The sequence below is a fragment of the Sphaeramia orbicularis genome, chromosome 3, assembly GCF_902148855.1.
Source record: "Sphaeramia orbicularis chromosome 3, fSphaOr1.1, whole genome shotgun sequence".
NCBI lineage: Eukaryota > Metazoa > Chordata > Actinopteri > Kurtiformes > Apogonidae > Sphaeramia > Sphaeramia orbicularis.
The window spans coordinates 24322336-24336708 of record NC_043959.1 but is presented as its reverse complement, the minus strand read 5'-3'; the positions used below and the strand labels follow the sequence as shown (position 1 = coordinate 24336708).

Sequence of the window (14373 nt, the reverse complement as noted above, 5' to 3'; positions counted from 1 at the left end):
TTCCCGACATCCTGACCTACTGAGTGTTCTGCGATAAATGAACGGTGGCCGTTCCGTAGACCTACTCGTAGCTTGTCGCAATCAGCATCTGGCGCGTTTGTTTCAGTGCATTGTTAAAATTTATGTGTACTCGATGGCAATCACACTGGCGGTATAACGGTCGGGAAATCAATGGTGTAAGTGTTGTTTGTGCATGGAACTGGGCTGGCGGATGGCGATAGGCGGAAATGGCGGTAGCTAATGGAATAATGCATTGGGGATTTTTGTGCAATGGTTTTGGTCGGCGGTGAGCGAAAATGGCGGTATAACGGCGGGCGGTTTAACAAGAGTAGACTGTAGCATTAAAAAAGGTCATGTCTTTGTGAAAAGGTATGTAATTTCTTGTGAGTTCATGCACTGTATTGGTTTTGTGCTTTGAACACAGTGATGTTAATGCACGGTTCATTTTGTGCACCAGTAAAACATATACCTGTGTCTTGAATTTGAAAAAAATCATATTGTATTTTTTAATAAAGAAGGATTCTGTGAATGCGCATATGAAACTGGTGGGGTTCAGTACCTCCAACAAGGTTAAGAACCACTGGTTTAGAGTAAAAGAAAGTTATAAACACTAGTTGTGTTCTCCACTGGACACAGCTGTGGATAAAAAGAATGGAGGTGATTTTTTTTTTTTTTTTTACTGTAGCTGACAGTTCTGACCTTGTTTGTTGGATTCCACACAGATCTTTAGTTCAGCTACAAACAAACCATACAGAAAACAGAGGTGATTTGTAGTTTTACTGTAGCTGATTTCAGTCTAAAAACAGAGCTAAGCTAACAGAGCTATAATGTAAACTATCAGCTGATGTAGCACATGAACATGATCAGTTTTTCAGCTGCCAAGGTAAAGGCCCAGCAGTAGTGCTCACAGTTCACTACTGATTTACTGGAGTTGAACCCTTAGTATTGACCCAAGTGAGTGGATGATCTACTGGTACTGTGGATATTTAAGTAGAGTTAACATCAAATACTGGATACAACACAGCTACAACAGCTTTGTGCTAGAGTACCCCCTTATTTGGAAAACTAGGTTAGCCTCAGTTTAAGCTAGTTTACAAATCATGTAGAGCACAAGGTTCAGAATCACACAACTGAAGACAAAAACGTTTCAGTTCTGAAATATAGAACTAAATGACAGATGCTAACATTAAGAGCTTTACTAAGAAGTAACGTTAGCCAAAACCATATTTAATTTAAGGTATGATTTTACGCAAGAACACAGCATAAATGAACGTTACCTGACACAAATCCAGGTTTCGTTGTCTGGATTCCAGTTATTTCTACGAATTGCAGCGATCCATCTGCTTCTTCTGTCTTTGGCTTTAGGTAGCTGCTAAAACGATAGCTCCGAGTGCTTTTTAAATCTATTTGTGCGATCAATGGCACAACAGCTCTTCCCCATTTTTTAGATTGTTCTAAAGTTTTCGCAGTATTCAAGCCAAAGCCGCTACTCGTCTCCCTCTTTCTGCCACTCAGTGGACGGAACCGCAGTGACTTCTGTTAGCGGTGACGTCACGTGCATACCCTCTATATAAAGGCAAAATCAAAAGTACTGAAAAATGGCCAAAATAGGGTCAGACCCCTAAGGGTTAAAGTAATTAACAACCGAATAAACTACTACTACTACTCCTACTATAACAGTTCCCCCCACTGACAAGAGTCTGAAATACCAACCCCTCAAAATACTGTTGTTTTCTTCAAAATGCAGCTGTAGCAAACAACAGGATGTTGTTCATGTGTCATAACTCAAAACATTCCCAGAACTAGTGAAATAATTCAAACTGGATGTAACCTACATATGTGATCACAGCATTTCCCAATTTATTAGGCAACTCCGAGCATATCGTTAAAAGAAGAAATAAATCAAACTTCCAGAGCCAACAACTTTTTTCTACATCACAATGCATCTTAAATCAAGAAAACTGGAGAAACTGTTGGTAACACTCACACACAGAGCACATGGGATAAAGGTACCCGAGGAATCATATGGTTCTAGGTTCACTGAGACGAGACCCCGACAAAGAGAGGAGAAAATACTTCATGGAGTTCAGCTCGACAAGAAAGCAAATGGAGAGTGTGTTTGTGCTGAGCGCTGACAGCTGAAGACTGAGAGGCTTCTGCATTACCAATCCAACAACATCCCAAGTGACAAAACTAGGTTCTGTGTTTCATTGTGTGGAAAGGCTTGTCAACAGTGCAGACAGACTGTGTGAGGTAAACACAAGCACCCCAACAGCTCCAACACTTAGATATGTGGAACTAACACTTAGCCCCACGCAGCTGCCACCTCACATTTAGGAAAAACCACTAAGGCCATGTTCAGACTGCAAGGCACGGTGCTCGAAGCAGATTCAATGTCCAGATCTGAAGCACGGGAAAGAAATCTGGAAGACACTGAAGGACGTTAAAAGTTTTATTTATTAAGTTAACCCTTTAAGCACCAATATTGCGGCAAGTAACGTAACTGAATAAAACAGACCCTAACTGCAGATAGAGTTGTTACCACCTCCCACCAATAGATGGCAGACATGTGACCCTTCAGTTCTAACACCATTCAGGACATGTTTCTATTCAAAGTGAAGAAGAAAATCCACTTTAAAGGCGTGATCCTACGACGGCGTATTACGGCCTCATAAGAAAAAAAAAATGCTTGTCACTACGAGAATAAAGTCGTTATTTAACAAGAATAAAGTCGTAGTTTTAAAAAACTCATTAATTAACGAGAATAAAGTCATTATTTAATGAGAATAAAGTCGTTATTTAACGAGAATAAAGTCATTACTTAACGAGAATAAAGTCGTTATTTAATGAGAATAAAGTTATTTAACGAGAATAAAGTCATTTAACAAGAATAAAGTCGTAGTTAAAAAAAAAACCCTCATTATTTAACAAGAATAAAGTCGTTATATTTCAAGAATAAAGTCATATAATGAGAAGTTGTACCTAATCATTGATGTAGAACTTGGAACATTTTGTGAAGTTCTGCTTTCATTAGTCTATCCTCCATCAACACATCAGTCTAAGGACTTGGAAGACAGTTTGCACACATTTGGGTTTGTTGTAAGAACCGAACTGATTTGTAGCAAATTGCCTCTTTTGTGGAGGAGACACTGGTGAAGTGTTCAAGGTGTAGGGTGATCAGTGGAAACACCACAGAACTATACAGAGGGTTTGGTGTTTCTGAACAAACTGAGGATTCTACTGTGAGTTTTTCAGTCCAACAGAAGGGAAAGTTGCTGCTTCGCTTATTGCCTTCGCCGTAAAGCCAGAAACTGTCGAATTTTCAAAATATTACGAGTTTAATCTCATAAAAGTATGACTTTATTCTCGTTACATAATTAGTTTATTCTCGTTAATCAATGACTTTATTCTCATTAATTAACGACTTTCTTCTCATTAATTAGCGACTTTATTCTCGTTAAATAATGACTTTTTTAAAACTACGACTTTATTCTCGTTAAATAACGACTTTATTCTCGTGGTGACAAGCATTTTTTTTGTCTTATGTGGCCCTAATACGCCGTCGTATGATCCCGAGCTGGTGTATTAACTAAGTAAGTAAAGGTTCTTCAGTTTTAGTTTTTGATAGACAGGGACAGATTTGGCTACTCTGCTGCTTTGCTAAAAAACTACTAAAATTCACAGCACCCTATAGGATGAATAAAGTATCTATCGGTCTATCCATCTATCTATCTATCTATCTGTCTGTCTGTCTGTCTGTCTGTCTGTCTGTCTGTCTGTCTGTCTGTCTGTCTGTCTGTCTGTCTGTCCGTCCATCCATTCATCTATCTTTTCCTGTTATAAACTATAGTTATATCAGTCTGAAAAATCAATGCTGAGCTAAGCTAAAATAAGCTAAACTAAGCTAAACTAAGCTAAGATAAGATAAGATAAGATAGATGTTATTGATCCCACTATAAGCAAATTTCTCAGTTGACAGCCACAAATACAAAAATAAAGTTCAGGGAAGACAGAAAACAGAACATTACATTACCTTCTAATTGAAAAGATTAGACTCTTCATGATTTCAACTGTTCACATTTAAGAAAAAAATATACAAAACCAGAAAAGCACTCGAAGAGCGCAGACCTCCGCCAAGCACAAAAATTCCCCACATAATCGGTGATACAAATCCTACATTTATTTTTTAAAATAAAATCCGCCTTCTGGATCAGATCCGGATCAGCCTTTGAAATGTGATAGAGGACCCCATTGTCAATTCCTGAGTTAAATTTCATGAGTTTTGGTCAATAATTAAGCGAGATATTGGGAAATGAAAATTTTGGCCCCATTTACCACAATGTTAACGAAAATTTCAAAGTGATCCAGAATCCAGGATTTCTTCTGGATCACCCCCAAAAGTTAATCATTTCCTCCTTATCCCATTTCCAACAAACCCTGAAAATTTCATCAAAATCTGTCCATAACTTTTTGAGTTATGTTGCACACTAACGGACAGACAAACAGACAGACAAACAAACCCTGGCAAAAACATAACCTCTTTGGTGGAGGTAATAAAAATCTAGAAAGATCTGGGCCACTTCTGCCTGCAGTCTGAACACAACCCAATAGATTTAATAAGGTTTCAGAGGGGAAAATAAACCTGTTCCTCTACTCAGGATAAAGCAATGTTTCCCTTTTTTAGTTTTTTTCTTGATACAACACAAGTAATTGACAGCAACCACAGACCAACACCTCATAACCTGAACAACAAGACATCAAACACTGGCACAGAAGCCCACATTCAATCCCCAGTATTCTCCTCCGCCTTGGTTAACCTGCTCATCACACAGCAGCAGCAGAACCAGAACCAGTACTGAACATGTCACTGACCTGGTCGTCGTATCTGTAGGTCAGAAACTGGTCCTCGGTGGCGTCCTCCATGAAGCTGCCCTGGGACGAAAGGCCGAACTCAGGCAGGAACACTGCGCTCTGGGGGTCTGCACTCTGCCAACACACAAACACACACTTCCAGTCGATCACAATGAAGGCAGATGTGTGTGAAGAACCAAACCAGACCAGGATCATGCATCAAAATCTGTTTTTTCTTTGACTCGTACTCAAAGCGGACCCCTCTGGGACTCTAAATCTGATCTGAACCCCCCCACCCCGGGGTTAATTTAGTTAAATCCTGGACTCCATTGATCTCTAAAAAGGTTGTGAAATCATCTCCCTCCCAAAGTGCACATCCGTCACCCTTAAAGAACAGAACTATTTAGAGAATTCTTCTTTATATTTAACCTTTTCTTATTTATCATTTATTATAATTCTACCTCTATGATTTGCTTTTTTCAGGTATTTTCCTATATTCAATTTACTGTTCATGTAGATGTTCATAAAAAAATCATTTTAATCCAAATATATCAAAACAGTAAAAACTAACCAAAAAGGTAACTTTTCAATAAAATATATCATAAACTGAACGTAAAAACAATCTACAACTGCTGTCCTTTCCACATTCACTACAGAGCCTCTGGATGCACAAAAGAGTCATATCTGATTACCATGAAAAGCTGAAAAACTGCATTTTACCTAAATTTTTTAACCCCTAAAGACCTACAAGTACTTTTTGATGATTTCCAAATACATTTTTCTTTACATTTAACCTTTCCAAACTGATTTATAGACATAGATATAGATATAGATATAGATATAGATATAGATATACTGTACTTTATTTCGAACATAAGTGGGCAAAAGAAATTCCAGATTTAAAGAAGAGGTAGAGAATAGGTCAAGGTTCAAGGTGACATACATCTTTTTAAACTTTGCGATGTTTTAACACTGTTTAACCCTTTCATGGTTAGTGGTCACTCTAGTGGACAGTTCTTCTCCAGCTGTTCTCTTGTATATTCATGGGTTTTGTTGTTTTAGTTCCATATCAGCCAACGCAGTGGACATTTATGCATCATCCCATAATAATACACTGACATTCACACCATTACTGTAATTTTCCTGTTCTTGATAAACCTGATCTGCACTATCATATATGGGTGTAAATCAATTGCTAATTGTTATTAGACTGTAATTAACAGTTGTTTTTTTGGGTTTTTTTTTTTCATATTATTTGAGTGAATAATAACTAGCATAAAATGTGAGAAAACATCAGATCAGTGGCATTAAAAACGTTTTTTTATTTCATAGTTTTCACACAGTATATCAGTAAATACATGTTTCTCTGCTTCAAAAATTAATTAATTAAATGGACATTTTTGTAACTCCATGAAAAATAGGTTCATAAAAATAATTCAATCACGTTTTTTTTATGCCTAAAGTTTACTATAAAAACACTCAGGGAAAAAAAATCTTGATTAAGGTTCTCATAATTCATACATGAAAGGGTTAATATTTAGATCCAATCCGTTCAACAAAACCACTCCACAACATGAAATGCACATCTGTTTAAGATTTGTACCAGCGAAATGTCGTTTCATATTTAGTTTCTGTCTGTAGTCATATGTATCATCATTTATTATAACATTATCCTCTGCGCTGTAGATTTTTCAGCGAAAATCAGCTATTTTTTTTTTCTTTCTAAAATTCACATTCAAAGGTTATTATATCGAAACAGAGAAAATGAAAGAAAAAGTGACTTTGAGCAAAATATATTATTAACTGAAAGTAAAAACAAGTGTCTACAACCACTAGCATTTGTCAAACTACATCGATCAATCAAAGATGACAGTGTTTCTGTGTTCATTGCAGACCTCTGAACATCCAAAGAGGTCATATCTGATGTCACTGAAAAGATGAGAAACTGTATTTTACCTGAATTATTTACATGAATTGATAAGATTACTGCAGTGTTTTTCAACCTTGGGGTCAGGATATCACGTGGGGTCGCCTGGAATTCAAATGGGGTCACCTGAAATTTCTAGTAATTGATATAAATAAAAAATAAAAACTTACTAATAAAATATATGGTGAGTTGAGAGAGACAATCCCAATCCATAAAAGACATGACAAACTGTGAAGCTGAAACTGAAGCACTGTGGTTTCAAATGTTCATTGTGGCCAGTATGTATTTATTGATTCAAAATTCTTTAATTGTTCAGTAATTCATTCGGTAATTCATTGTCAGCCTTGTAAATCCCAGACTAAATGTCATAAAATTCACATTTATTTGCAACATAGTATAGAAAACTATTACATGATCAAAAACAAACTAATTTTAGCAAAAACAAAAAAAAAAAGTCTCTGTTTTGAATGTCTGGGGTCACCAGAAATTTGTGATGTTAAAATCAGGTCACGTGCCAAACAAGGATTTGTAATTTGGACACTGGGGTTCCACAGGGGGCTGTCTTGGCTCCCTTTCAGACTGAATTGTATATAGTGGACTTCAAGTGCAACCCTTGATCCTGCCACCTATTTTTGTAATTGTATTTATTTATTTAGTTACAGGATAGTGTGTATCGGCATTAGTTGCAAAAAAACAAGATGCATGCACCAGATGTAGCAAAGAAGCTAATTTCTATCTGTTGTCCTGGACAAACGACCAACATAACAAAACATCACATAGATTACGAAGCACTAATAGACTGGAAGGAAACATGGTGATTTGAGAGAGACAATCCCAATCCATAAAAGACATGACAAACTGTGAAGCTGAAACTGAAGCACTGTGGTACTGTTTATCTTTCAAATGTTCAAAATTCCTTAATTGTTCAGTAATTCACTCGGTAATTTATTGTCAGCCTTGTAAATCCAAGCTGGACTGACTGTACATACCCTGACCAAGGAAAATCAAATTCTCACTTTGTGCAGTAATCTACACCTGGCTTTTCTACCTCCGTCCATAATAATATACATTATATAGTCTAAATGTCGTCTAAAATTAACATTTATTTGCAACATAGTATAGCAAACTATTACATGATCAAACACAAATTAATTTTAGCAAAAAAAATCTCTGTTTTGAATGTCTGGGGTCACCAAAAATTTGTGATGTTAACCCTTTCATGCATAGTGGTCACTACAGTGGACAGTTATTCTCCAGCTGTTCTCTTGTATATTCATGGATGTTGTTGTTTTAGTTTCATATCAGCCTGCACATTGGATGCTTATGCACCATCCCATACACTGACATTGAAAACATTATTGTAACTTCACTGTTCCTGATAAACCCAATCTAACATGTTCAAGTGTAAATCAGTTCTTTGTTATTGTTATTAGACTGTAATTAACAACAAAAGTCCTTTTTTTTTGGGGGGGGGGGGGGGGCATATTATGTCCATGAAGTGAGTAATGACTAGTATTGGAGTACACTTACAAACAAAAAGTTACGGATATTTCTTTTTTTTTTTGTCTCTTTTTTGTCATTTTTGCCATTTGTAAAAAAAAAATTGTCTGGTCATTAAAAAAAAATGTGTTTCAATTCAATTCAGGGCTGAAAGATATATCATTATCGTATCTAGATATGAACATTCAAGATATTAATATCGAAAAAGCAACAATATAAACGATATTGTCACACCTGCTGCCAGACGCTAGTCTGGTTTTGTCTGTTCTTTGTGTTTTTGTTTGTCACTTCCTGTTTTATTTTGTTAAGATTTCCCTCATGTGTCTTGTCTGTCGTCTTTACTTCCTGTTCCCCGTTCATCCTGACCTCTGTCCTGATTACCTGTCTCCGCCCTAATTTGCTTCACCTTTGTCTAGTTGTCTTCCCTCCCTTTTGTGTATTTTAACCCTGTCTCTTCCCCCTGTCAGTCGCCAGTTTGTAACTCTTGTAGTTCTTACCAGCGTCTTGACCTCGTTTGTTCGTTTGCCTGCCTGTTTTTTGACCTGTTTTGGATCCCTCGGTTTTTCGTCTTCTGCCTGCTCCCTGTCGGTTTGTCTGCCTCATCTGAAACCTGGTTTTGACCTTCTCGCCCTGACTACCGGTACGTGAGTTTAAGCCTTGTCCTTATGTCCTGTTGCCTGAGTTTTTGCCTGCCTGTGTATGACCTGTTTCCGTCCCTGACCTCCCTTTGCTTTTCCCTAGTCGGGAAAAACCCCCCTAACACCGCTCGGGGAGACGGGCTGTCGCCCTCGATCCGGAGGACGAATCAGAGGAGGATATCACCAACTATTATCCTCAAGATTCTGTCATTGATCATTATTTTTCACCTGTGTGTGATAAATAAACCTTTTGAACTATATTTTTGGCGTTTGAGTTCTGCATTTGGATTCTGTGTTTGTACTAGCACCATTACAGATATAGATTTCCCCCGCGCTCGCCCTGCATGTACAGCTCTGGAAGTCGCAACAAATTTCATTTATTCGTACTTTATGTTAATGTTGATGACTGGCAGCGAGTACTTATAAATAAAACTGCACTTTCCACATTCTTTTGTATTATGATGTTTGTATTTTTCTGATAAATGCTTGGTTTTCACTGAACCCGTAGTCGTATCGTATCAATATCGAGATATCTGGTATGAATATCGAGATATGAAATTTTGTCCATATCGTTCAGCCCTAATACAATTCACACACAAAAAAGTAAAAAGCGTTATGTAAGAATCCCAACTGAAAAAAAAAATAGCCCAAAAATTAAAAATATCCATAACTTTTTGTTTGTAATGTATGTTAAAATGTGACAAAACATCAAATTAGCAGCATTTAATGTTTTTATTTCATAGTTTTCACACAGTATATCAGTAAATACATGTTTCTTTGCTTCAAAAATTAACCCTTTCATGCATAGTGGTCACTACAGTGGACAGTTACTCTACAGCTTTAATCTTGTATATTTATGGGTTTTGTTGTTTTAGTTCCATATCAGCCAACACAGTGGACACTTATGCATCATCTCATAAACTGCAATTCATACCATTTTTGTAACTTTGCTGTTCTTGATTGGTTCTTGAGTGGAAATCAATAGTTAATATTTATTTTTTGCATATTATCTCCATGAAGTGAGTAATAGCTAGTATTAGAATATGTTAAAATGTGAGAAAACATCAGATTAGCTGCATTAAACATGGTTTCATTTCACTGTTTTCATATCACTGTATGATATTGCGTTTTAAATACATGTTTCTTTGCTTCAAGAATAAAATTCATGGTGTAGCTGAATGGACATTTTTGTAACTCCATGAAAAACAGGTTGATTTAAAAAAAAAAAATTCAATCACATTGGTTTTTTTTCATGCCTAAAGAGGAATAAAAACACTCAGGAAAAAAAAAAATCTCGATTAAGGTTCTCATAATTCATGCATGAAAGGGTTAAACACATTGAGTCCAGCTTGGTGGACATGGTTGCAACTCCATGAAAAATAGCTTCATAAAAATAATAAATAACTAGAAGCACTCGGAGAGCGCAGACCTCCGCCAAGGCTGATCAGTGCCCCCCCCCCGATCACCACCAAAATTTAATCATTTCTTCCTTATCCCATTTCCAACAAACCCTGAAAATTTCATCAAAATCTATCCATAACTTTTTGAGTTATGTTGCACACTAATGGACAGACAAACAAACAAACAGACAGACAGACAAACAAACCCTGGCAAAAACATAACCTCCTTGGCGGAGGTAATAATCGCATTGTGTTTTTTAACGCCCAAAGAGGAATAAAGAAAAAAATCTTGATTAATGTTCTCGTAATTCATGTATGAAAGGGTTAAAATGGGGTCATGAGTCAAAAAAGATTGAGAACCACTGGATTACAGGTTCAGAAGGTATTAAACATTTTACTTCAGTAGACGCTTTTTGTCGCTGGCAGCCGTTTCGGTCTTTGAGGGTTAAATCCTTCCTGACTAACATAAGAAAATCTGCACTTCATTACCAAACCCTCTGCTGATTCTTCATAAACTCTCCGCTTTCCCATTAATTCCACTGATTTCTACACGACAGTGGGCGGGCGCCGACTTTAACACGGTGAAATTTTTTTTTTTTTTTTTTTGGATGATCAGCATAATCCAAAGAAGGGGAAGGAAGGAATGATTATCAAACTAAAAGAGACTGTTAGACTGTGCTGCACGGAGACTGGATAGGAATAACTGGCATCTGGCATTTAGAGAGCTCCCCAGAGAGGCTCGCAGAGTGTGTGTTTGCGAGTGTTTGTGAGTGTTTGTGTCTGTGCCACTCGAATTGTGTGCGAGAGAGATGATCCACCATTAAGATTAGTGGTAGTGGTGTCTCCAGCAGGCTTTTAGAGCCACTTAGAGACAGACACAGCAAAAGTGCCACTGGAATGTGTTTCCCTGAGGACCGTCTGAGGACTAGCACACTTTCATCACTTACTAACCTGCTCACTCTCCCCTTTATAGCTCCCTCAATCTTTCACTCACCGCCAATTTTTCTTCTATTGGAATTTGCTTTATTACATGAAACAAAAGCAGGTCATTTATAACCAAAGAAAATACAGGACACAGACTGGGTATTAGGGGTGTAAGGAACGATTGTAGTGTTTTTCAACCTTGGGGTCGCCTGGAATTCAAATGGGGTCGCCTGAAATTTCTAATAATTGATAAAAAAAAAAAAAAAAAAAAACTAATAAAAACATATATGGTGAGTTGAGAGAGACAATCCCAATCCATAAAAGATATGACAAACTGTGAAGCTGAAACTGAAGCACTGTGGTACTGTTTATCTGTCAAATGTTCATTGTGGTCAGTTTCAGATGCTGCAGCTCTTTCATAATTCATAGTTTGAGTTCTTGTTTGTTCAGTATTAATTGTCAGCCTTGTAAATCCAAGCTGGACTGACTGTACATATCCTGACCAAGGAAAATCAAATTCTCACTTTGTGCAGTAATCTACACCTGGCTTTTCTGCCTCCGTCCAGAATAATAAACATTATATAGACTAAATGTCATAAAATTAACATTTATTTGCAACATAGTATAGAAAACTATTACATGATCAAAAACAAACTAATTTTAGCAAAAACAAAAACAAAAAAATTCTCTGTTTTGAATGTCTGGGGTCATCAGAAATTTGTGATGTTAAAATGAGGTCATGTGCCAAAAAAGGATTTGTGATTTGGACACTGGGGTTCCACATGGAGCTGTCTTGGCTCCCTTTCAGACTGAATTGTATATAGTGGACTTCAAGTGCAACCCTTGATCCTGTCACCTATTTTTGTAATTGTATTTATTTATTTAGTTACAGGATAGTGTGTATCGGCATTAGTTGCAAAAAACAAGATGCATGCACCAGATGTAGCAAAGAAGCTAATTTCCATCTGTTGTCCTGGACAAACGACCAACATAACAAAACATCACATAGATTACGAAGCACTAACACACTGGAAGGAAACATATGGTGAGTTAAGAGAGACAATCCCAATCCATAAAAGACTTGACAAACTGTGAAACTGAAACTGAAGCACTGTGGTACTGTTTATCTTTCAAATATTCATTGTGGCCAGTATGTATTTATTGATTCAAAATTCTTTAATTGTTCAGTAATTCATTTGGTAATTCATTGTCAGCCTTGTAAATCCAAGCTGGACTGACTGTACATATCCTGACCAAGGAAAATCAAATTCTCCCTTTGTGCAGTAATCTACACCTGGCTTTTCTACCTCCATCTATAATAATATACATTATATAGACTAAATGTCATCTAAAAGTAATGTTTATTTGCAATATAGTATCGCAAACTATTACATGATCAAACACAAATTAATTTTAGCAAAAAAAAAACATATCTCCATTTTGAATGTCTGGGGTCGCCAGAAATTTGTGATGTTAAAATGGGGTCACTAGTCAAAAAAGGTTGGGAAGCACTGAAATATTGGTTCCTCAATATATCGCAACATTTCATTTCACTAGTTGCTTTTCCATTGGACATCTGCACAAAACTTTACCAATATTTACTAAATGTAGATAAAAAGAAGTGTGTAATGTCAGTTTTTCCATTAAATCACAAATGAGATGATTTGTTTATTACCCCCGAGGTTATGGAGGTTATGTTTTTGCCGGCGCTGGTTTGTTTGTCTGTCTGTGTGTGTGTGCAAGATAACTCAAAAAGTTATGGACGGATTTGGATGAAAATTTCAGGAAATGTTGATACTGGCACAAGGAACAAATGATAAAATTTTGGTGGTGATCGGGGGGGGTCTGTGCTCTTCGAGTGTTTTTCTAGTTTATTATCATCAGATGACAAGAGAAGTCATTCCATAAACATGGCGACTATCATAAATATTGTGTTGATTTACAGATATATTCATTATTATTATATATTACCCCTCTATACCATACTAAATTAAAAAAATATTCCCTTTCCTGGTGTGTTCACAACATACTGCACCATGTTTCTTTTAAAATTCTTCTTCTTCACTTGTTGTAATGTCCGTCAACATCCGGATTTTTTATTCATGTGACTCTAGTTGCAGAAAAAGGTCTTTCTATTGCAGTTTTGCGTGATTTACCATTTGCGCTACGCCTGAAAAACCGTTTCTTGCCAGCGCAAAAACTTTAAATCGAAAAAAAAAAGAGTTTTGGTGAAATTATTTCTTTTTCCATTATAGATACATTTTTATGTGCAAGTTATATTTGTGCAATTTGAGGGTCAATGGAAAAGCAACTACTGTGATACTGTAATGATATTAATCTGAGCTTTTATGAACATCCACATGATCAGTAAATTAAACGTAAGAAAATACATCATTTACACTGAAAAATGCAAAATACAGAGTATATTACACATATAAGGATATGATAATAAATGGTGATAAATTGCTTTACCCTTTCATGCACGAATTATGATAACATTAATCAAATTTTTTTCCTGAGTGTTTTTATTCCTCTTTAGGCATGAAAAAACAATGTGATTGAAAATTTTCTTCTGAATAAATAAATAAATAAATAAATAAATAAATAAAATAAAAATAATTGAAAAAATTGAAAAAATACATTAAAAAAAAAATGAAAAAAAAAATCTTATGAACCAATTTTTCATGAAGTTGCAAAAATGTCCACTCAGCTGGACACCACACGTTTAATTTTTGATGCGCAGAAACATGTATTTACTGATAAATTGTGTGAAAACTATGGGGAGGGCTTGTGATTCTGGAGGTTTTTGCTCTACATAATGTTACCAATTTATGTCAGAAAAGATATGTAGTGTCTTAAAACTTTAATAAAGATATGCGTAAAAAAAAAAACAAAAGAACAACAAAATCCATGACTATACAAGAGAACAGCTGTAGAATAGCTGTCCACTGTAGTGACCAGTATGCATGAAAGGGTTAATAAAGGTTAAATGTAGAGAAAAAAATCATTTAGGAACTGCCACAAAAGTTGCATGGGTCATTCTGGGTTAAAAAATGAAAAATGTGAAGGCAGAGATGCAGCGTTGTAGCTTTGACTCAGAAACTGCTGTTGTAATGTATGCAGAAATGACCAA

The 14373-nt window shown here is 36.2% G+C and overlaps 1 protein-coding gene across 1 annotated transcript in view; it reads right to left on the bottom strand.

The window, feature by feature from the left end:
* adamtsl3 (ADAMTS-like 3) overlaps nt 1-14373 on the bottom strand; it is a 786695-nt gene that overhangs the window by 663198 nt on the left and 109124 nt on the right. Inside the window, exon 3 of the mRNA XM_030126022.1 lies at nt 4873-4986. Coding sequence (XP_029981882.1) covers nt 4873-4986 — 114 coding nt within the window. The remainder of the gene's footprint in view (nt 1-4872; nt 4987-14373) is intronic.